Source organism: Schistocerca gregaria, chromosome 5, assembly GCF_023897955.1.
Source record: "Schistocerca gregaria isolate iqSchGreg1 chromosome 5, iqSchGreg1.2, whole genome shotgun sequence".
Lineage (NCBI taxonomy): Eukaryota > Metazoa > Arthropoda > Insecta > Orthoptera > Acrididae > Schistocerca > Schistocerca gregaria.
The window spans coordinates 244,242,504-244,267,635 of NC_064924.1; the positions used below are offsets into that span (position 1 = coordinate 244,242,504).

The 25,132-nt window shown below is 42.3% G+C and overlaps 2 protein-coding genes across 2 annotated transcripts in view; one reads left to right on the forward strand and one right to left on the reverse strand.

The window, feature by feature from the left end:
* Window positions 1-4,568, reverse strand: part of LOC126272962 (queuine tRNA-ribosyltransferase catalytic subunit) — a 68,653-nt gene extending 64,085 nt beyond the window's left edge. Inside the window, exon 1 of the mRNA XM_049976290.1 lies at window positions 4,428-4,568. Coding sequence (XP_049832247.1) covers window positions 4,428-4,568 — 141 coding nt within the window. The remainder of the gene's footprint in view (window positions 1-4,427) is intronic.
* Window positions 4,569-4,608: 40 nt separating this feature from the next.
* LOC126272963 (dolichyldiphosphatase 1-like) overlaps window positions 4,609-25,132 on the forward strand; it is a 57,304-nt gene continuing 36,780 nt past the window's right edge. Inside the window, exon 1 of the mRNA XM_049976291.1 lies at window positions 4,609-4,714. Within this exon, the coding sequence (XP_049832248.1) occupies window positions 4,609-4,714 (106 nt within the window). The remainder of the gene's footprint in view (window positions 4,715-25,132) is intronic.

Consider the following 25,132-nt stretch of genomic DNA (forward strand, 5'->3'; position numbering starts at 1 on the left):
ACTATGGTCTGAAGCCACATTAGAGTAAAAGGTCAGAGGAAAGCAAGGGCAAACTGATTCCAGCAGGATAATGCCTAGAACAGAACTGTGGTGTTCAAACCTTTGAGTTAGTGACAGCACTTGCTTTCCAATGTTTGTTGGGAGCTTGTGGAATATCTTTACTGTAGGGTACACAAGTCTACACCGAACCCTCGACAATAAGGCAAAAAATTAATTTTATATCTAGTGTTGTGACTATGCAAATCACAGTTCAGCTGAAAAGTTTTCATCGTCAACCTATTTGGGAAGCGAGTGTGGCAAATGCTCACCAACAGATGGTCTGACGATGGTACTGTGTAACCAAACAGGCAGACACAAGCGAATACTTTTTACTAATTGGGTTGGTTGCTGTTCCAGATGACAGTATATTCGGAATACATCTTTTTTGAATTTGTAAAATGTGAGTTTTTGAGAAATTAGAACTAAACCTTTCAGTTATCACTAGATTTGTTTCTTCTTACACTGAACCGGAACCTTGATTAGTATGCTAGTATCATTAGCAAACATTATAGTTTCTGAATGATACTTTAAAGCCATTAGAGAATCAGCTGTATAGGTTAAGAATGATAGTGGACCCAGTACTGATCTTGGTGGGGGTCCAAATGTTATGCTCCTTCAATCACAGGTTAATTTCATTCTTTTGCGACAGCCAGTCTGATTTCTGTTACAAAGGTGAAATGCTAACAACATGACAGTTGTCATTAATGCTTTAATGTATTAATTTGTTTGAAAAGCTTTCACATTATTGTTCCACTGGCACACAGGGTTATGGTGGTTGTGTTATCTCACTGAAATTCCAGACTTGTAGTGAGACTGTTAATTGTGCATCCTACTTAGCACTGTGCAGCAACTGGAATAGGGCATATGATGGGAACTACATAGAATCTTTACAGAGGGTGTGATTCTTCTGGATGGCAATCCCCACCTCATACAAGAAAAACATAGGGGCTGCTACAAACATTTCACTGAGGCCATCAAGATCATCCACTGTAAAGCCCTGTCTGCAGCCCCACAGTGATTTCCATCTGCTTGCACCCATTAAAAGGCATCTTGATGGGCAGCAATTTGAAGACAACGTGACAGTAGCCCAAGAGATCACTCATTTCATGCAACAGCTATAGGATTTCAATGCCTTGTGAAATAGTGGGATAATGTATGTATTTATGTTTCCAGTGAAAATATTATGGAAAGTAAATTGAATTCCATGGTGGTAGTCACAGAACTGATGTGCTCCCATATCTTACAACTTAATTTATTGACTCACCCTCTTTCTTCGTCAGTAAGTAAAATTTGGCAAACTAATGGAACTTCAACAGGAATACTACTTTTTGGGACATGAATTTTTCCCTTTTCGATGCCTTTAAGTATATTAAAGACTTGAAGATATCGGATCAGAGTGAGAAAGATGGGATTTCGATCAGGGGCAAAAATATGTCTATACAGGATGCTCAGTGTGTGACCTGCCTGCACTGTGATGCTTTCTATGTGGGAATGACCAGCAACAAACTGTCCATTCGCATGAATGGACACAGGCAGACAGTGTTTGTTGGTAATGAGGATCACCCTGTGGCTAAACATGCCTTGATGCACGGCCAGCACATCTTGGCACAGTGTTACACCGTCCGAGTTATCTGGATACTTCCCACCAACACCAACCTATCCGAACTCCGGAGATGGGAACTCGCCCTTCAGTATATCCTCTCTTCTCGATATCCGCCAGGCCTCAACCTCCGCTAATTTCAAGTTGCCGCCGCTCATACCTCAACTATCTTTCAACAACTTCTTTGCCTCTGTACTTCCGCCTCGACTGACATCTCTGCCCGTAACTCTTTGCCTTTAAATATGTCTGCTTGTGTCTGTGTATGTGCGGATGGATATGTGTGTGTGCGAGTGTACACCTGTCCTTTTTTTCCCCTAAGGGAAGTCTTTCCGCTCCCGGGATTGGAATGACTCCTTACCCTCTCCCTTAAAACCCACATCCTTTCATTTTTCCCTCTCCCTCCCTCTTTCCTGACGAAGCAACTGCCAGTTGCGAAAGCTCGTAATTCTGTGTGTGTGTTTGTGTGTTTTGTTCATGTGCCTGTCTGCCGGCGCTTTCCCGCTTGGTAAGTCTTGGAATCTTTGTTTTTAATATATTTTTCCCATGTGGAAGTTTCTTTCTGTTTTATATATATATATATATATATATATATATATATATATATATATATATTAAAAACAAAGATTCCAAGACTTACCAAGCGGGAAAGCGCCGGCAGACAGGCACATGAACAAAACACACACACAGAATTACGAGCTTTCGCAACTGGCAGTTGCTTCTTCAGGAAAGAGGGAAGGAGAGGGAAAAATGAAAGGATGTGGGTTTTAAGGGAGAGGGTAAGGAGTCATTCCAATCCCGGGAGCGGAAAGACTTCCCTTAGGGGAAAAAAAGGACAGGTGTACACTCGCGCACACACACACACACACACACACACACACACACACACACACACACACACACACACACACATCCAGCCGCACATACACAGACACAAGCAGAAATATAGGTAAGAGAATAATAATAATAATAATGAGAGGTGTAATACACACAATCCAAATTAATGTTTCCCTCAATGAACTACTGTCTCACTGGACCTATACACCAGGCACAAGAAATAAATGACTATAAACAGAGCTTATGGTGGACATCTACGATGAAACATACAAACAAATGCATCCCAGACACCATCTGCATATATAGGTGGCTGTCAATTTTCACTAAATTCTGTTATTTTGTATGACTAGCATCTCACCAGCTAAAGATGTAGCCAATGAAAAGTGATGGTGTCCGTATTACTATGCTAGCACAAAATGCGTGGTAGTTCGTCTCTGATAAGTTAACTGTAGCACCAGCCTTCACTGAACATGTTTGGAACCTCCACTGTACAAAACTAGCAGAAGACTGTTGAAGCATGAACCAGTTAGGTATAGGTCATTAGCTATATCTATCAGAGAGTGTAGCACTTACACTGTGTCTCCTGGCAATTGTGAGACAATTACACTAGTTTCAAATTTTGCATTTCAAATTCTAATGTATCTAAGATAACATCTGATGTCCATATTGCTGCATGCTAAGGGGACAAGGATTTTACTGAGGGAAGTGCAAGAGAGATAATCTAATGTGAAAATTTCAAAAGACCTGTTTTATATATTATTTGATAGCGTATGCTTTATGGTCAGTTGGTGGAGGGAGAGCATGATCAAGGGAAAAACTTTATTCTCTCCATTCCTTTTCATATTGAAAATGAGGAATAAAAAGGAACTTTCGATAGCACTCGTCAGTCGTGACCAGTGACATGGGAATCATGCAACAAATGTGCAAGCTACATGACTGTACCATAATGTTAGTGGCGACTATTTTTATTTTATTTTTTCCCAGATGGGCTAAGCTACAGATTACTGTGCCACCAAAACCAATGTTTACCTTCCAGTCAAATCTACATCTTCAACTAATTTGCAGATTAGCCGCTCATCACAACCAAACTGTGAAGGAGGAGGAGAAAAAAGGGGACGTCACAGAAGCCATGAACATTACGTTATTGGTTAAAGCCATCGACTAGTATCTAATATTCCTGCTGATCCAAGAAGAGAATAGCGCGAAAATGTTACGTAATTGCTGATACCTTGTATGCGTTCTTTTAATTTATTAGTTATTTTCTGCCAATGGCATTTGTGCTATTGCTCATCTTTCTGGCGCACAATGTTTATTACTGTCACATGCGTGACGTCAAGTTATGGGCGCCATATTGGATTTACAAGTAGCCTGTGTCCATTTTGATGACATCACAGGTCAACTACCAGACGCGGTACCGAACGCTTCGCTATAAAATCCATTTAACCTAACACATAGGGAAAGATAGTGTTGCCGTAAGAGAGACCCTGCAGAACAGACAAATGTTAAACATAGAACCATATCATTTTCTGTTTGAATAGTAATGTATTATTACTGTACTATAATAAACAACTACAAAAGTATAATTCTTTTAGTAGACATGTAATTCTTGCACTGTTTACTTTGCTGGTATGTTTTCTGCGCAAAAACAAAATTGCTCACATAATTACTGATGGGCTGTTGGCTTCACATTCATTATAAAACAAATTAGTTTTAATCCGATGCGTTGTTTACAACTCACGCGTTAATTCTTTAAATTGCAAAAATACCCTGTTTGTATCATTCTGGTACATGCAAAAGGCGACACTCCAGTATTCTGGATACACTGTATATGTTTCTAGAAAAAAAAAATCTATAACAAACTTCATACATTGCGGACGTCGTTACTGCAATAACCTAGCTTCGATGGATTAACGCACGTGGCAAAACGTATGTAAACGTTTAGAACATTTCCTACCTGCGTTCCGACCGGCATAAAGACTGGTGTTTCAACGTCATAGTGTGGTAAACTCATTATACTTGTCCGTGCCTTTGACTTTTCACATTTTGCAAGTACGTTGAAAGACAGCGCCGGCTTGCTTGTGCCACATGTTGACATTTTGCCAGTATGGAATGCCGGGAATACCACAGCAACAAAGATGGCAGCTTCAGAAGAAGAGCATGTAATACACACAGCCAAAGTCTCGACGGATGACAAGCTTGTTTGGGTTCCTCTTTCGCTTACTCTAGTTGAATATCCACAAGGCAAGTAACTTCGTTTCGAGATATATATTAATACATTTCTTTAACACTATCTCTGTTAACAAACGTTACCGAAGAATATTAACTGTTTGAAGACATCTGCCTCGTGTGCCAAATAAGTTTGTTGATGCAGTGATTATTGTCATATTAAACATATTTTAGCAAATGCAAATGATAGTATTTTCCCTACATCGGAAATTCATTGTAAAATAGATGACTTAATTCGGGTTACTGATGTTCATGAACTGGAGTGCTGTTGTGGGTCAACAGTATTGTAAGGCACTTGGAGCTCTGCCTAACCATAAATTATATTATACATAGCATTTAGTGACATTCAGTTACAGTCCATGCGTGTTTAAGGATCTGACACAGCGAGGAGATTTACACTGTGTTGTCAGTAGCCTTGTAAGAACTGGATGGAAAGTCTGTACAAGCCGTAATTCTCAGTTAGGCCCTAAGAGATTTTACACCGAGTTTCCCATAGGCTCCAAATTATATGTTAGCGTAAAAGACTGAAAAAAAAAAAAACAGTACGGAAAATTTCAAATCTGAGAACTACAATTTCATTTACTTACCCTCAAATTTAAAATAGTCCACTTGTTGTGTTCTTTAATAACCTGCGGGTAACTTTACCCTTTCGTAACATCATTCAGCTTTCCAGATACTTTTCCTCCCCTTCTGTGCCCTGTACCATTCCTTCGATAAATCGTTCTTGCACACACTTTTTTTCAGTATAAGCAACAGTTTTCTTTCCTCTCGTATTCCCAGAAGTAATAACCAATGTGAATTCCACAATAATGGGTTCTGGATCAAGTTAAAAATTGCAGAAATAAACAGCTTTTTATTCTTTACATTCATTGCCATGTCCAAGTTTTGGATGTGACTGATTTGTTTAGCTGTTGTGCTGAGTTATCTTATCAGATTTATTCTTCTCTGATTTCTTTTACATTCTTGCATTGGATTTATTGATCCTAATACTGAGTTATGCAAAAGGTTGAGAGCAGTTTTTGAAAGTAGGTTTCTTATGTGATGTGTATGATTTTTAAATTAAAGTATGTTTCAGTTTCAATTATCAGGTGTCCGTGTGTGTACAAAGTTGCTCATTTACTTTGTAGGACTTAAATTTAAATTCTCTGTTGTTGGTTTTTTTTTCCAGGTTATATACTCTGCAAATTTTTCTTTTCATCCAAATTCCTTGAACACTTTGTTGAACAGTTTTTGATAACATTTAATGTGGTCTTAAGGTTTCTGATGACTACCAATGATTCTGATTTATTGCTGCATCCATTATAAATCATAAGAGAGTTCAAATTTGAAGGATCTTTTTTTCATGATTTAATACAGAAATCTGGTTGTTTCTTCTGAAATATTTAAATTAGGGTATTTGAGATAATTTTTGATAGTAAGCTATTCATGGATGAATGGTGAACACAGCTGGTTTATAGGAATTTTTTGTATTAAGATCTGGATGTTTTGACATGAGTTGATGCTTGAGGGTGAAGAAAATATCAGAAAAAATTTACGGTCTTCTAACAATCATTAAACTTAATTTTCCCAGTAAATTTATTTATTTATTTATTGGGGGGGGGGGGGGGGGGAGAGGAGGATTGATCCTTTGTTACACTGCAAATTATATTCAACACTTATCCCATAGTACTCAGCCATTTGAACCATTTGAAGGTTGCTCTGTGTCTGGCAGTTTCTATCGCTTTTTGTACTTAATGGAGGCAGGTTGTTCTGAACTGCATTGCCCATCTTCAGATATTTGATCCGCATTTTCAGGAAAAGAGGCTGCAAGGGCTTTGACACAGGGCTATAAGGCTTGTGGCACAATGACTGTGGATATTTATTTTGTGTTTATGTGGGTCAGTCTTCAAGCACGTGCATGCAACCTTGAGTTAGTTGGTTTTGAAGAATTCACATGGTTTTAAGTAATTTTCTGGAAGCTGCTTTAGTCCTCGTCCTCTTCCAGAGTTTTCTGCAATTGTTGAACAGTGAATAGGTGTCTGATAACTCATAAAATCTTTAAATGTTTATTCACAACAGTATTGAAAGATATTTATATTTAAATCCTGACACAAATTACTTTCAGATCTTGAGGCCTGTTGTTCTTTAATGTCACTGATCTTGACACAGTTAAGTATAAAATGACAAGGCAGTAATTGAAAAGACAACTAAGGAATTGAAGAAGTCGCTATGACTGAGTTATTCATTGTGAGAACATTTAGCAGTTGATATCTATAACTTTGTCAATATTGTTTATATTTTAGTCCCAGTGCAGTATGACTAGTCTCGATCTCCCTGGATCACCTTCAGATCCAAAATAAAGTAAAGCAAAATCTTTACTGTCAGATACTGTGGTACGTAACTGTGGTCTAAGTTTTTGATAGGCAACAGGTTGAGGGAGGGGAAATTGGTAATAGTGGGGTATGGGAAAAAAATTGGAATGAGGGGGCTTGGGAAAGGCTAAAGAAGGCAGGGAATGGGAGGGGTGTCAAGAGCATAATGGATTTACATTTGGCGAACATTATAGTAACTTGTGAAAAGAGTGTCGTATATTAAAATTATAAAAAGTAAAACTGTGTAAAAAAAATAGCACAAAATGTTATGGGTAATGAACTGTGAAAGTGTAAACAGTTTAAGGTATAAAATAGCAAAATTATGAAAGTGGAATTAAGTGCAGTAACTAAAATTGAATTTAATAGCTTTGAGCCGGCTGCATCATTGTCAGTTAAACAAGCAAGATAACCAAAAGTCCTGTGTTCATAGTCAAAGCTTCACTGTGTTAAAGTTGTTTGTGCTGCATCAGTGTTAAATGATCATTATCAAAACACATTCAGGTAACTGGGAATTGGACTGTGGTTAACTCTGTGTGTTACAAAGAAAACTGGCCATTGTACATGCGAAGATAATGGTAATTACTGTCTGTCCGTGACAAGGTGGTCAAAATGCCGTGAGCTCCTGGGCTGTGATACTTATGTGCCCTCTTCAGATTTTTATTGTATTGTTACTGTGCCATGGGGAGTGTGGTTCTGTTTGAGAAGGAATGTGTTTATTTTAATCGTGAACAGTTCAAGATAATCGATCTCTTCCGACTTCGGTCAACTTTAATAGTGATCAACTCCCACGATTAACTTTAATTGACATAGATACAGTTGAATTTTTTCTTGATCATGGTTAAATGATGGCTTGATCATGGTTCACTTTTAATTTACAGTGCAGTGGACTGTTAAAATAGTAAAAGTGTAAACTATTGGAATTGTTGAACTGTAAGAGACAGAAACCAATAAAATTATCAAAAACGAACTCTTCTGATGCAACTTAAGTTACAGGGAACAGAATGTGGTAGTCATAGTTAATTGCATTTGCTGCTTCTTGGTGACATTTTATGGCATGCAATACAGTGAGTATGGAAGGCAACTGGTTTGCTGTTAGGATGGTGTGCGAGCGGAAGTGGCATTGTCGTCTCTTCCCAGTGAGTAGGGTTGTTCTCATATGAGCATTATGTCAAGGTGGATGATTGCAAGAGGCCTTCTTCTAAAAAATTCACTGTCAATAAAATGGCTCTGCTGATTTAATGTATTGGCAGGTTCTTGTAAGCTTTTGTGACGTGCTGTCAGTGAAGATGAGTGTGTGTCACTCTGAATGACTGTCCAATTTAGTGTTCTGAAAGTACAGATACGTTGATATAAACTCTGACCTCAAGTACACAACACTTATGATAGAACAATCTCTATCTGAGGCTGAGTCCAAATAATGGCACAGTATTTGACTGTGCTGGTTAAACGGCGAGATTGTCACAGCTGTGGTATATTCTAGGATGCTTTTCTTTATTAATCCATGGTAACTGAAGAACTGTCATTTGTGACAGGATTTGACGCTGATGAGACTGCCTCTGCAACCCTCAGTCACAGGTTATCATACCGTGCAGATGAATACGGTGGAGATGCATGATTGGCCTCTGATATCAGTGATAGCGAGACGTCACTGATTGTTTTTGTTGCCATCATAGTCTTGAAATGTCTCCTGCGGGAGATGTGGCCAAAATAGCACCTCTGCTAAAAATCACCCCTATTGAGCAACTATTGGGCTGGTGTTGCTCACTGCATTGCAGGTATGGTCGGCCACCTGAAAAACAGTGGCATGGGAAGGGATCAGACTTGTGGATCCTGAAATGCAGATGCTGGAAGAGATCAAGGCCGATGCTATTGACAGTTGTTTTGGTGACACATCACGAGGAAGTGGGCTGGCACTCAAGTTTATTTATACTGACATGTACATGACAAATAACTTTGATTGTCACTGCATGTTAATTCAAATTTTAAATAGTGCTAGTAAATTTGAATACTTGAGAGATCCAATGGAAGCATAACTAGCAGCATTGATAAGAGACTTAGGTGCACCAGTTTCTATTTGAAACTGAATCATTTGACCACTAATAACGGTATCCACAAACATAATGTTAGCAGAATGTGAAGACACGTGATCCCCACTGCTAAATTTAACTACATCAAGTCACAGTCCTTAGAGAAAATACTGTATGCACTAGCGTCAAAATTTTCACAAGGAGATACGTCCTGTGAGGTAACGGAATCACGGGATTGTCTCCATTTGTAGTAAAAATGGATCACTTGTTGGTGCGAGGTAAATCCTTGGAATGCACTGAATTATCTATCATAGTGATGAAAATGGAGCACTTGTCGTGTGACATAATTTCTTGAGGCACTCTTTGTGTCTTATGACCCTGCTTACGATAAAATAAGAGTTTTGTGCATTTGTAATAGCAAGACTCTGTCATGAGTCACAAAACATTGAGAGCAGCGACATTTGACGAAGGTGAGCACTGGTCTTGGGGGGGGGGGGGGGGGGTGTAGTTCAAGGTCTCTAGGTGCTTGATGTGGTAACTGATCTTTGTAACAGGGGGAGATACAGAACACTGAAAAATCGTCTGAAAGACTTCACATTCCTTTCAGTGAAGCATCTGATCTGACAGTTTGACTTGGTTGAAGGCTTGCACAGCTGATAAGCATTCCTGTAATGTAGAATTGTCCAGACAGGTGAGGTCATTGTGTAGCCCAGCATCTGAGGTGTACTCAGTTGACATATTCCTCACAGCACCGACCGCATAAGAAAGAGCACAATCTTTGTTTTCACATTTAAAATTACAGTTGTGGGAGAGACCCTGCGAGATGATAATCCAGTCAGTGTACGATTGACCAGGTGCCTTAAGTACAATGGGAACTGTGATATGCCGTCGCCATGAGCAGGGAACTCTGAAAATAGAGAGCTAATTTGATTTCGACAATATTATATAAGTTCACTCAGATACTTATACTGGAAAAGTTTCTGAACTAGTTTAAAAACCGAAGCACTAGCATTAGTAATAAGAGAAATGGTTGCTCTTTTATATGGCCAGAAGGAATGGAGATGAATAAAAAGTGGAACCGTTAAATCAATTTGGTGGGTCATGCGGAAAATTACACATTCAGTAAGAATCACAAGACAATTAAAAAATGTAGTCCAAAATGTCCACCAATGAGGTAAGAATGCAAGGAACATGTCAGAAATAGCCAAGTGCAGAGAAATGGTGGTAACTCTGCCCAAAAACACACTGAATGTTCGAGAACAATGTGAATCAGTAGCGTCCCGATTCTCACGGTGACGGTTGAAGAACATCGCTGTCATATTGCCTCCCATCAAGGACGAAGAGCGCAAGAGCGCGCTGTGTTGCGCTACCTGAATGCAAAGGGTGTGAGTGGTGCCGAAATTCGTCGCGGAATCGTGTCAGTGCATGGGGAGGAGGTTATGTCACGGCAACACGTGACACAATGGTTACGAAATTTTACTTTCGGAAGAACGGAAAATCACGATGACGAGAGATGTGGATGCCTTTCCATGGCGAATTGGTGCAAAATCTTGAAGAGATTATCCGTTCGAATCACCGCGTGATCATTGATGACCTGCACGAACTGCCCCAAATTTTTCGAACATGAAATCGGGAGGGATCGACTTGTATATCCCAATTTATGTTAGTAGTGGGTTCCAAAGATGCTTACTGCAGAGCAAAATCAACAGAGTCCGAGTCGCGTAAGAGTTTTTTGGTCGTGACTGGGGATGAAACATTGGTTTACGGCAATACCACAGTCATTCCCCTACAACAACAAAATTCAGAACTCAGCAGTAACCTCGAAAAGTCATGTCAGCCGCTTTCTGTCACATGAAAGGGGTTCTGCTTGTCGAATTCTTTTCAAGAGGTGAAACAATCAAATCTGCACGATACTGAGAGGCCCACAAGAAACTTCGCAGAGCAGTATGGAAGAAATAGCCCAGACAGATAAAACTCGAAAAAGATGAGGTGCGAAATTTTATTTTTTTACTTGCTCATATGGTTGGAAAGATTGGAAAACCAAGTTTTGCCAACAAAATTTATGTCGGCCGAACTTCTGTAGTCAAAAAACTGAGAATGTAGGACTTTCTCAGTTTTTTCAAAAAAAAATCTCAGTTCTTATGCTCCTAGCCCTTTGACTCGATTTTCATTTTAAAGGGGAACAAGATTCTCTAAAAAAATTATTCCTACAACTTTTTTCTGTATACAGTATGACGGGTGCCAGAGTTCGTCAAAACACTTCGTGCAAAATGACAAAATACCCCATGTATTTTTGTGATACGTACATTACTTGTCGATTTTAAGCATCAGGGCATTTCAGCCCTGACTCATGCACATTTATAAAACTACAGCTCTTACTCATTGTGTTATATATAAAATAACCAGAAAACTGAATTATAATTAGATGATATAGCCAAACCAAAATAGGTAGCTAATTATACTTGTATAAAAAATCATGCAATACAAATGAAACTTAGGTAGTTTAATTATAATTAAAAATACATTAACATTTGCTAACACTCGTTATTACTGCTTCTGGATGCGGAACACTTACAACAGCGTACTTCAACGTTCGGTGCACTTGAAATGGATACGGGTGAGTCACTTCCAACGTTTCGATGGCCCACGTTCTTCTGTCACCAGAAATGGATTTAGTAGTAGGATCAGGGTAAGCAGATCTAGTGGGTGCTACATCGACCTGTTCTTTCTACAGTGACTCAGCCTCTTCCAGTTTGTTGATTCCGATGCCTGTTTCCTTAATAAGAAATCCATGAAACATTTATTATCTTTCTTCACATAAGAATTGTCACGTTTTCACAGGTGACTCCACTGCAGTTCTTGCAAATGGAACAAGTCAAACGTGCTTTTCTGCAGAGGTATGCTTCGCCACACCTCCGCTACATGAACATGAAACAACGCGAAGAACTGACTCAGATGCTTTAGCTTGGTTCGTTACAACAGGCCTCGGTCTGTGTTTACTGTCAGTCCAGCTCCACTTCTCAGGAGTTTCCAGTTTTCCATTCGACTTTGGATTTGCTGGTAACTCCGTAAAGAGTGGTGCTGCGCAGCATCTTTTGAAAGGATGAACTTGCTTTTTGTGGCAGACTGTGTAAATGGCTGACAAATCATCTGTCGTCTGGAAACTGCTGACACCTCCACTATACAGTGTGATGATAAGCTGTTCTCCAGCTGCTATTTCCTCACGGTTAGCATCTGGTGTCTTGCGTGTGTGCTGAGTAAGTGTTCATGTTTCTTACTACACTGAAAAAATTCATTTTTCTGTGACAAAAAATAAAAAAAGCTGCTGTTGTATCACATTCACCAACGGCGTGAGTGAACAGCATATGCTCTCTGACGAACTTAGAGATTGGATTGCAGAACCACTTGTCGTCTGCACTTCCTCTTCTAGGTATTAGAAAAAATAAGCTTTCGATGCATTGTGTTAAATAAAGCTTGAGCACAAGGATGTCAGTATCTTCTCTCACTATGACTATGAACTTCCAAAATCTTCAGTTCTTGAAACTGTACATGTTACAATCATAACGGCGCCATCTTCTTGTGCCTGATCCACCTCCTTCGAAATTCGTTTTTAAAAAGTGTGATCAGACGATTCTTGTTTCGTTTAACGGATAAAAATTTACCCCGAGGGACTTGGATTACCATCTCTTATTCAACAACTACTTCAAACCGAAGAATGTGTTCTAGACCTACGAATTCTCTCAGCCCTCTCTGTGCTACATTACTCTCCCACACTTGGGTGTCCATCAAATACAATAGCAAATTGAGATCCAGACTAACGCTATAGGTGAGAAACAACAATGGGCTATTGATCTGAAGGAAACATTTCAAAGCTAAGGTATAAGGTGTATAAAGTACCCTCCATCAACGACAAAAAATTTATTCTGTGCAACTGAATTCACATCGTTCACTGGAACAAGGGCGTTGTAGAATGAAGAATTTGTTTCTTTTCGTGTGTCTCTTACTGACAGAGGCATTGGATAAGGAGTAAGTTCGTATTTCAGAAACGTTTTTAATTCTTCACTTCGTTTCAATAAACATGTCAGCTGATTGTGCAGCAAAGTGAGTTGTTCGGTTCCTCAGTGTAACGTTACATGTAATATATTTGTACTACAGTATATAAACGGAAACTGAAATAAAAGTGATCATAAATTTTGTATTTTATCATTTTGCACAAAGTTTGAAAGTCATTATTTTTTGACGAACTATAGGGGCCCTTCATATTGGGCACAGGAAAAAATTGTAGTAATCAAATTTATAGAGAATTTGGTGCGTTTTTAAAAAAAGAAATAGACTTCAAGGCGCTAGGAGCCCAAGAAACTGTGGTCAAAGTTTTTTGATTACAGAAAGTTGAAGCCAACATAAATTTTGTTGGCAAAACTTGGTTTTCCAGTCTTTACGACCATATGAAAGACGTGAAAAAGAAAATCTTCTACTCCACCTTTTGCATGGTATAGGCTTTTCTTTTCCAACGATTTGACGCCATGGCGCCGGCCGCGGTGGCCAAGTGGTTCTAGGCGCTTCAGTCCGGAACCGCGCGACTGCTACGGTCGCAGGTTCGAATCCTGCCTCGGGCGTGGATGTATGTGATGTCCTTAGGTTAGTTAGGTTTAAGTAGTTCTAAGTTCTAGGGGACTGATGACCTCATATGTAAAGTCCCATAGTGCTCGGAGCCATTTGAACCATTTTTTGATGCCATGGAATACTAGTGAAGGGAGTCAGCCTCCTTCGTGACAACGCTAGGCCGCCGCTGCTCTAGCAGCGCAAGAGAGCTCTTTTAGTTGGAATCTGCTAAACCAGGGCTTCACAACCTCTTCAGCTGGCGGACCTCTTCTTCAGTCGAAAATCCATGGCGGACCCCTAGTCAGTCAGGAGCACAGAAACTTTAAATTTCAGAGCGAAACTCATGAGAACTGAAAGCTTCTTAATGCCATGTTCCGAATGACCCCCCTACCCCTCAACCTGAAGTATCAATAGTCTTTGGTTTAGAGATGAATGAAAACAACTTGAAATTAACGATCCAATTTGAATTCCCACTGCATCCAGACACTTACTAGTGGATTTACTCCCTTTGTTCAACACACTATAGCCTGATTACAATTACTTGGTAATTGACATTTCATACGTTGGAGCTGCCTTGCTCCAAGAGCAATCAACGTCACGTCCAAACTGTTCGCTGTTGACAAGCTGCCATGCTAAATAGGTTTCAGCGCATCTAGCGCCGTGAGCCGGCGCACAAGCGACCCCCGTATTGTTGCAAAACGTCGGTCAGAGAAACCGCATTCTCCGTCACTAAACTGTGTATGAGTTCTCACTTAGGAACCGAAAAGGCTGCTTGAAATACGACCTGAAGTAAAAGTACACGTTTTTCATACAAAAAAATGATGAATTTGATTTTCACATTTTTATTCAATAATTTTACTCATTATTTTACACGATTTGGTGAAAGGTGGCCGCGGACCACACGTTGGGAAGCCCTGTGCTAAACCATCCCTCCCAGTGTCCCGATCTCATACCTAGCGACTATAATTTACTTTCTAAATTGAAGGAATACGTAGATGAAAACACATTTCCGCTGGTGGTTTAAGCAGTTTGCGAGAGAAATTTGCGACGCAGGTACTAAATAACTTATCCCACGATTGACAAAATGCATTGAAGTAAATGTTGATTATGTGCGGTAGGACTAGGACTGACGCTCTGAGAGTTCAGTACACACTTAATTATGTATACAGACAGTTCATCACGGGAATCGAGAATCTCGATGATCGTTGCCTGCAATCGAAATTGATACTGGCAGGATATCGATCCCGGGAATTGTAGGCTTTCGAGAATGTTTTAATTTTAACTTGGAAGTCATCTGTAGGTTTTAATAGTGTACGAAAATTATAAATATGTCTTGCTGATGAAGATATTTCAGAATTGGTGTGAATTGTAATCCAAGACACTTTTAATTATTTTCCAATTCAATTCAATTTTTAAAACGTTATGTACAAAACTTTAACAGTTAAGCTTTTTATTCTTGTAAATATGCATTTCTGTATTTGTTTATTCAATTATGTGTACATTGTCACTATGTGTTGCCGATGGCGTTTTTGAGTACACACTCAAAGGCCAAATAAACAAAAAAAGTCACATGACAAATGACGAAAGAAATTTTTTTTCGTGTGATATAACTACAAATCATCTCTTTTCGGACTTCTCCTTTACTTGTACTGTTCTTGCCGAACATCGTGATTCTACACTCCTGGAAATTGAAATAAGAACACCGTGAATTCATTGTCCCAGGAAGGGGAAACTTTATTGACACATTCCTGGGGTCAGATACATCACATGATCACACTGACAGAACCACAGGCACATAGACACAGGCAACAGAGCATGCACAATGTCGGCACTAGTACAGTGTATATCCACCTTTCGCAGCAATGCAGGCTGCTATTCTCCCATGGAGACGATCGTACAGATGCTGGATGTAGTCCTGTGGAACGGCTTGCCATGCCATTTCCACCTGGCGCCTCAGTTGGACCAGCGTTCGTGCTGGATGTGCAGACCGCGTAAGACGACGCTTCATCCAGTCCCAAACATGCTCAATGGGGGACAGATCCGGAGATCTTGCTGGCCAGGGTAGTTGACTTACACCTTCTAGAGCACGTTGGGTGACACGGGATACATGCGGACGTGCATTGTCCTGTTGGAACAGCAAGTTCCCTTGCCGGTCTATGAATGGTAGAACAATGGGTTCGATGACGGTTTGGATGTATCGTGCACTATTCAGTGTCCCCTCGACGATCACCAGAGGTGTACGGCCAGTGTAGGAGATCGCTCCCCACACCATGATGCCGGGTGTTGGCCCTGTGTGCCTCGGTCGTATGCGCGGCGCCAAACACGCATACGACCATCATTGGCACCAAGGCAGAAGCGACTCTCATCGCTGAAGACGACACGTCTCCATTCATCCCTCCATTCACGCCTGTCGCGACACCACTGGAGGCGGGCTGCACGATGTTGGGGCGTGAGCGGAAGACGGCCTAACGGTGTGCGGGACCGTAGCCCAGCTTCATGGAGACGGTTGCGAATGGTCCTCGCCGATACCCCAGGAGCAACAGTGCCTCTAATTTGCTGGGAAGTGGCGGTGCGGTCCCCAACGGCACTGCGTAGGATCCTACGGTCTTGGCGTGCATCCGTGCGTCGCTGCGGTCCGGTCCCAGGTCGACGGGCACGTGCACCTTCCGCCGACCACTGGCGACAACATCGATGTACTGTGGAGACCTCACGCCCCACGTGTTGAGCAATTCGGCGGTACGTCCACCCGGCCTCCCGCATGCCCACTATATGCCCTCGCTCAAAGTCCGTCAAATGCACATACGGTTCACGTCCACGCTGTCGCGGCATGCTACCAGTGTTAAAAGACTGCGATGGAGCTCCGTATGCCACGGCAAACTGGCTGACTCTTACGGCGGCGGTGCACAAATGCTGCGCAGCTAGCGCCATTCGACGGCCAACACCGCGGTTCCTGGTGTGTCCGCTGTGCCGTGCGTGTGATCGTTGCTTGTACAGCCCGCTCGCAGTGTCCGGAGCAAGAATGGTGGGTCTGACACACCGGTGTCAATGTGTTCTTTTTTCCATTTCCAGGAGTGTAGATCGACGGGAAGTATCCTTTAGGTATTGATGAGTGAGTTTGCTAGTGTCAAAATGTGTGACCTAAATGGCCATACCCTTTGATTGCATTGACTTCGAAGTTTGTTTTTTACACAGCTAAGGGACCTAACTTTTTTGACTTTGAAGCTTCAATTCTTTGCACCGCTAAGGGACCGTAGACGTTAATATGTGACGTTCACCATTTAGTATTTGTTTATTAACAGCCACTCACACAGTTGCAGATGACATGATGTATACCGAGAAAATTGACAGCAGGAAAAGCACAGAAATGTGCCACAAACAGCGACAACAATTCTTTAAAAAAAGCTGTAACGTACAATAAATAAATCAGGGAACTCACAGAGAAACAAACCAGTCTGCAAAGGAGAATTAACAGACAGTAGGAAGGGTGATTTCCGATGAAGAAAGAAGGATGAGATCCGAGAGAATGAAGTACTGGGCTGACAGGAGACTGAAAATTTCTGTGTATGAAGTTAGCTAGAGTGGTCCAATGAAGGCCATAAAATGTAAATAATAAATAAGGTAGTATGAAAGTATCCACAGAAAAAAACAAACAGTGAAAGTTTAATAATGTGTTACTGTCTTTATGTAACTATGCTGTTTCCCGCATGCTTTTGATTTCAAGAGCCCACTGATGATGATGATTTGTTTGTCATTGAATCTAATTTGGGGAATAAATAAGTAGACAAATTTTTAAAAAAGTTTTGCGTCAAGTTGGATTCACAATTCCCATACTGTTGTGTTCCTGTAGGCTTCACAATAATATCTTAATTTGTGTTTGTGTAAAAAAAAAATTGTAACATTACTTTCTGGACGTCTCCCATACCTTATTCACAAGATCCAGTCAATGTTTATGAAGCAGAATTACGACAATGGGAATCTGCAATCTGTCAGATATCTGAAGAAACGTTGTGGATGCACAGGTGTGAAATCACAATACCGACTGCGCCATTATTGTGAAGGTAATGATTTGTGGTGAGGGATAGCACTCTGTCTGTCTGTCATTCTAGTATTCTGAAATCATTACACAATAAATTAGTCTGAGTCCAGAAGAAACTAGTTTACTGTAACTCAGAACTGCCTTGGTAACTACTCTAAACACACGTAATAATACTTCCATTAGTACAATCTCTGCCTGAGGCCGAGTCGAAATAGCGATACAGTATTTGACTGTGCTGATTACAATAACAAGTTCGTCAAGGGTACGATATATTCCAGAATGGCGACGCAATGAATACGTGGTGACTGAAGTACTGCCGATCGCGAATTCATGATATAATTACAGGATTTGAATCCGTGATGGGACTGACACTGCAGCCCTTGGTCGAAGGTTATAATACCGCACGGGCGAATACAGTAGACTCGCATGATTGGTCGCCGCTATCAGGGATAGCGAGATCGTCGTTGGTTGGCTTTTCTGACTGGGTGATGGTATTGACACCGCATGAGTTGCGGCCGAAGTAGTTCCTCCACCGAAATTGATTCCTGCTGAACAGTTCTTGGAATGGCGCTGGTCCCAGGCACGGCCGGCCTCTCGGTACTAAAGATGGGCAAACTCTCTCATCCTTGGGAACTAGTTCACTGGTGATGGTTCTTTTTTGGGAACCGTTCATTTTTACTCGTTCGCCGTTCTTTTGTACTTGGTATATGGTTCTTACAAAAAATTGAAAATTAGTAGCATAGGTGACTGGAAATGGTAGGCGCCAAAAGGCGGCACATGCCTCTCCCCTGGAGTACATAGTTTTTATTCATAACAGAATTCTCACACACTTTTAATTTTCGTGATTCTGCAAAACCTCTCGTTTAGCAAACTGTAGCGTTATGCGGCTGATCACAGTGAAATAATATAAGGTGGCGCACGAAAAACCGGCCCCGAGTTGAGACTGCTCTCCAATTACGCACGATTTGTTGAGTGCTACGAGCAGAATAGATAAACATGTAATAATTAGGCAGCGAAGAAATAACAAATAAGCTAATGCAAACAACAACTTTGAAACAATAGAATGACGATTGGTGGGCGACAATGACCAGTCTAGTTCTCGGGGCTGATTTTTCGTGCGCCACCCTGTACCACTGAAATAATATTGTAGAAGGTATCGTATTCTCTTTACAAAATGTGACACCAGACACTCGATTATGGAGCGCGGCCTTCGTTGGGTTGTAAGTCGGTCTGCCTTCCATAACAATGAAAATGCTCTTTTACCTTGGATCAAAAAAAAAAAAAAAAAAAAAAAAAAAAAAAAAAAAAAAAAGACGCAAAATAGCCATTCGTGTGTGCCGTGCCGACTTCCTTTGCATGCGTAAAAACAAAACAAAAAATCTTGCCTTTTTACAAGTATTTCTTCTGCTGTTTATCGAAATAGTGAAGTAAACTGATATGCTGCACTGTTACCTGAAAAGATGTAAGTATTACATGCCATGTAATTTTTACGTAATTATAAAATACTTTTTAATTACCAGTAACGGACGCTGAATAGAATTCGTAAAGAGCGAGAAGTTCAGAGCTCAAAAAAGGGTTGAAACAGATCTAGAATAGGCGTACATAGCGAACGAAATGACTAACACCTCGATAGAGAACTAACCATGAGCAGTCGGCAGTGGAACTGCGACGAGTGGCCACGCGAAGGAGGACGAGACAGGCGGGAACGGGACGGAGACTGGAACGAGACCGGGCGACGTGCCGTTGCGGGAACGAGGCCGACCGTTCCCCTTTTTCGGGAGCTGGAAGTAGAAAGCTGCAACCGAATTGAACTACGAGAAACCGTTCCTTAGAATTCGTTCCTCGCCCGTTCCGTTCATCTTGATGAACCGTTTCTTTGGACCCTTTATTTCGCGAACGACCCATCTGTACTCGGAATACGGCGATGTGGGGAGGGACGGATACGGCGGCGGTAGGCTCGTTCAACATAAACTGTGTGTAAAAAATCTGTTTCGTTCAACATTGTTAGATGACGTCCCTTAAGTGACCCACACACGAGCGACGGATCAGAGCGGTCCGTCGCATGGGCAACTGATAGCTTTGTGTACCACACGTACGTGAGCAAATAGCAGTGATCAGTCGTTGATCACTGATCGCATGGAAACCCAGACAGTCTGATGGATAGCATGAGATTCGCGAATGCATCATGGCTGCCTGCCTGCCTGTCTGGCTGGCTGGTAACAGCAATATAGCTTCGACACATTTCTCTACTTATTTAGCGTGGTTTTGCAGTTTTGTTTCGTTTCACTTTGCCCAAATTACGGTTTTCATATTAGAATTAATAGTGATTTAGGGATCACGAACTACTCTGGCATTTCCCTGTATCATAGTCAAACCCTTCCTCCTACAATTTATAGCAAGAGTTATGGTAATCAGCAGTGCTGCTGTTGACAACATTTATATAGACACATCGAGTTTGCAAAACAAATTGTGTACTGTAAGTACCTGAAGTTATAAAAGGTGACGCAGAAAAACAGGAATGTTTCCACAGTCCAATAAAACTAGAAGTGATGAAGGAAAGAAATTGCATTCATTGTAATTGAAACCTTACAACTTTGCCGTTTACAAAGCATTGATAGCATTTATCATTATATATATATATATATATATATATATATATATATATATATATATATATATATACAAAGATTCCAAGACTTACCAAGCGGGAAAGTGCCGGCAGACAGGCACATGAACAAAACACACAAACACACACACAGAATTACGAGCTTTCGCAACTGGCAGTTGCTTCGTCAGGAAAGAGGGAAGGAGAGGGAAAAATGAAAGGATGTGGGTTTTAAGGGAGAGGGTAAGGAGTCATTCCAATCCCGGGAGCGGAAAGACTTCCCTTAGGGGAAAAAAAGGACAGGTGTACACTCGCACACACACACACACACACACACACACACACACACACACACACACACACACACACACACACATCCATCCGCACATACACAGACACAGACACAAGCAGACATATTTAAAGGCAAAGAGTAAGGGCAGAGATGTCAGTCGAGGCGGAAGTACAGAGGCAAAGAAGTTGTTGAAAGACAGGTGAGGTATGAGCGGTGGCAACTTGAAATTAGCGGAGGTTGAGGCCTGGCGGATATCGAGAAGAGAGGATATACTGAAGGGCGAGTTCCCATCTCCGGAGTTCGGATAGGTTGGTGTTGGTGGGAAGTATCCAGATAACTCGGACGGTGTAACACTGTGCCAAGATGTGCTGGCCGTGCATCAAGGCATGTTTAGCCACAGGGTGATCCTCATTACCAACAAACACTGTCTGCCTGTGTCCATTCATGCGAATGGACAGTTTGTTGCTGGTCATTCCCACATAGAAAGCGTCACAGTGCACGCAGGTCAGTTGGTAAATCACGTGGGTGCTTTCACACGTGGCTCTCCCTTTGATGGTGTACACCTTCCGGGTTACAGGACTGGAGTAGGTGGTGGTGGGAGGGTGCATAGGACAGGTTTTACACCGGGGGCGGTTGCAAGGGTAGGAGCCAGAGGGTAGGGAAGGTGGTTTGGGGATTTCATAGGGATCCCTCTGCCTCATGTTCGACGTTAAGAATAATGGATTTCTCCTTTTTGTGAAGTTTTAAGTGTACGCTCGTGTCCGGCATTTACTGGTCGCAGACTATACATTGCTTTTTTCTTTATCAGAAAACAGAAAATCAGTGTGTCAAATTTGCATTTTAGTTTTGCAGAAAACTTTTTACTGGCTCTTTTGTCACTCCATCAATCCCCGTTCCGGAGAAAAAAAATTTCAGATTCCCTTACATATTCTTCGCCACTCATAATGACAAAAGTATTACTTTACCTTGCCGAATAATGAATGCTGACTTATTTAAATCGTATATAATCATACTTTGCTATTATAGCTACTTTCTGATCACAACTGTGTTTTCAACACTTTGATAATTTTGCTTCCAAAGCTTTGCCACGCCACTTGCACATTTGACATCTGCTATTATAGTTTAATCCGTTTGAATGAAGAGATTTCTCTTGAACTGTAGGAGCATCATTCGAGATAAACAAGTTTGTCAAAAAACTAGTGTTTTTTAGGCGCAGTAGTACTTTGTTTTCTTTCACCTGTCATACATGTTTTCTCATAATTTTATTCTTTCAGTGTCCACTCTGTCGGGCCCTCCACACCTCCAGAATACGTTCGCCCCCTTCTGTTGCTCCCAAACTACCTACTTCAGACACAAGCTGCCGCTCCCCCCCCTCCCCCTCCCCCCCCTCCCCCCCCCCAACGCAGGGGATATTGTTCCCCTCTCCCCAGCTAGAGAAGCAACAGCTTCCTCAGGCTCCTCTCGTGTGGAAGGGTTGTCTTGGAACACTCTCTCCCAAGGTCTCCACTAATGCCACAGTGGACACTCACCAGTGGTTAAAGGAGCCAAAAGCTGCTGGACAAAGAGCTTCATGGTCTTCTTCCTTGTCTGAAGCTTCTTCGGAGAAGTCCTTCCAGCAAGCAAACCAAGAAGTCTGCTAAGAAAAAGGACTCTCCGGAGGCCCCAACACCACCACTTCCGACTAATTCTCCACCTGTGGATGAGGTGGAGATCTTAACATTTTCTGAGGACCTGGAACTCACTGATGTCTCGTCCTCAGTAGGGATGGATACAAATTCTCAGTCAGTGGCAGCAGGTGACCTGGAGGTGTAATTGCCTCTGAGCAAATGGCTCTGAGTACTATGGGACTTAACATCTATGGTCATCAGTCGTAATTGCCTCCTTGCATGCTTCATGCCTTCCCAGCCTAATGATAACATCATCCTCAGTGGAATTGCTGCGGTTTTTTCCACCACCTGGATGAGCTACAGCAACTGTTAAGCTTTACACCTGCTTCCTGCGTTGCTCTCCAGGAAACCTGGTTCCCAACAATGCAGACCCCTGTCCTCTGTGTCTGTAGGGGATATTACAAGAACTGTAGTGACTATAATAGAGTGTGAGGATTTTGTGTCTGTCCTGAACTCAGTATGCCGTGAACCTGTGCCCCTTCAAACCCCTCTTGAAGCAGTGGCTGTTGGGATAAGGACGACACAGGAAATAACTGTCTGCAACATATATCGTCCTCCAGATGGTGCAGTACCCCTGAATGCATTGGCTGCACTGATTGATCAGCTCTCGAAACCTTTCTACTTTTGGGAGATTTTAACGCCCATAACCCCATGTGGGTGGTACTGCTTACTGATCTAAGTAGAGATGTCGAAACTTTCCTGTCTCAACTCGACCTGTGATACTGGGGCCCACACACATTTCAATGTGGCTGGTGGCACTTACTCGGCCATTGATATATCCTTCTGCAGCCCAGGTCTTATCCCGTATGTCCACTGGAGAGCATATGTTGACTTGTGTGATAGTGACAACTTTCCCATCTTCCTGTCACTCCCCCAGCGCCATTCCCCTGGACTTCTAAGACAAGGCAGACTGGGAAGCTTTCACCACTGCTGTCACCATTTAATCTCCCCCATATGGTACCATCAATGCGGTAGTTGAGCGGGTCACTAGAACAATCGTTTGTGCGGACGAAAACGCGAACCCTTTTTCTTTTGGGTGCCCCTGGCGAAAGTCAGTACCTTGGTGGTCGCCGGAAATCGCTGAGGCCATTAAAGAGCGTCGGCGTGCTCTACAGCGACATAAGTGGCACCCTACCGTAGAGCTCCTAATAGCTTTTAGACAGCTCCATGTCTGCGTTCACCAGCTTATAAAAAGACGGATACAGCAATGTTGGGAGAGGTACGTCTCGATCATTGGTTGCCATACGTCACCTTCCCAAGTCTGGCCGAAGATCAGACGTGTTTGTGGGTACCAGACCCCGACAGGTGTCACTAGCATTAACATCAATGGCGTGTTATCTACTGACGCAAACGCAATTGCTGAGTACTTTGCTGAGCACTATGCCCTCGAAGCATGCATGTAAAGGAAGGCCCTCTATTTCACTGAACGTCACAGTGAGCCCTATAATGCTCCATATACAGATTGGGAACTCCTCAGCGTCCTTTCACATTGCCCCGACACAGCTCCTGTGCCAGATGAGATCCACAGTCAGATGATCAAACATATCTCGTCCGACTACAAGCGACATCTTCTTGTCATCTTCAACTGGATCTGGTGTGATGGCGTCTTTCCATTGCAATGGCGGGGAGCACCATCATTGCAGTGCTCAAACCCAGTAAAAACCAGCGTGATATGGATAGCTATCGGCTCATCAGCCTCACTAACATTCTTTGTAAGCTGCTAGAATGTGTGTTAAGTAGGCGGTTGTGTTGGGTCCTGGAGCCACATGACCTAGTGCCTCCATGCCAGGTCGGTTTCCGCCAGGGTCACTCTGCCATTGATAACCTAGTTGCCCCTTGAGTCTGCCATCTGAACAGCCTTTTCCAGACACCAACACCTTGTTGCTGTCTTTTTTGATTTACGAAAAGCTTACGACACGACCTGGCGACATCGTAACCTTGCCACATTGTATGAGTGGGGTCTCCAGGGCCCACTCCCGATTTTTATCCAAAATTTGCTATCACTCCGTACTTTACCTGTCCAGGTTGGTGCTTCCCATAGTTCCCCCCATATCCAGGAGAATGGGGTCCTGCAGGGCACTGTATTTAGTATATCGGGCCGTCCATCTCACCTCTGTATGCAGACAACTTCTACATTTTCTACTGGTGTTGCTGAGCAGCGGCTACAGGGAGCCATCCACAAGGCACAGTCATGGGCTCTAGCCCACGGATACCAGTTTTCAGCCGCGAAGTCGTGTGTCTTGCACTTGTGTCGATGTCGTACCATTCATCCGGAACCAGAACTTCACTTTAATGATGATCCACTCACTGTAGTGGAGACACCGATTCTTAGGACTGGTTTTCGATGTCTGTTTGACGAGACTATCTCACCTTTGTCAGCTGAAGCGGAAGTGCTGGCAGCACCACAATGCCCTCCGCTGCCCGACCAACACCAACTGGAGTGCAGATCACTTTCTGCTGCTGCAGCTCTACAGAGCCCTTGTTCAGTCCCTCCTTGACTACAGGAGTCTGGTTTATGGTTCGGCAGCGCCCTCAATGTTGCATTTACTTGACCCATTCCACCACTGTGGCGTTCGACTGGCAACGGGAGCTTTTAGGGTGATTCCAGTGACCAGTGTCATGGTGGAGGCCGGAGTCCTTCCATTGAAGGTTACGCGTGCACAACTGCTCACCAGTTACATTGCACACATTCGTAGTGAACATCTGAATTACCGTCTCCTTTTCCCCACCCACGGCAGTTCATCTCCCGCATCATCGGAGGCCCAGGTCTGGGCTTACAATTGTGGTTCGCATCTGATCTCTTCTGTCTGAAGTGGCGTATTTACATTAACCACCTATACTCGAGGTCCATTC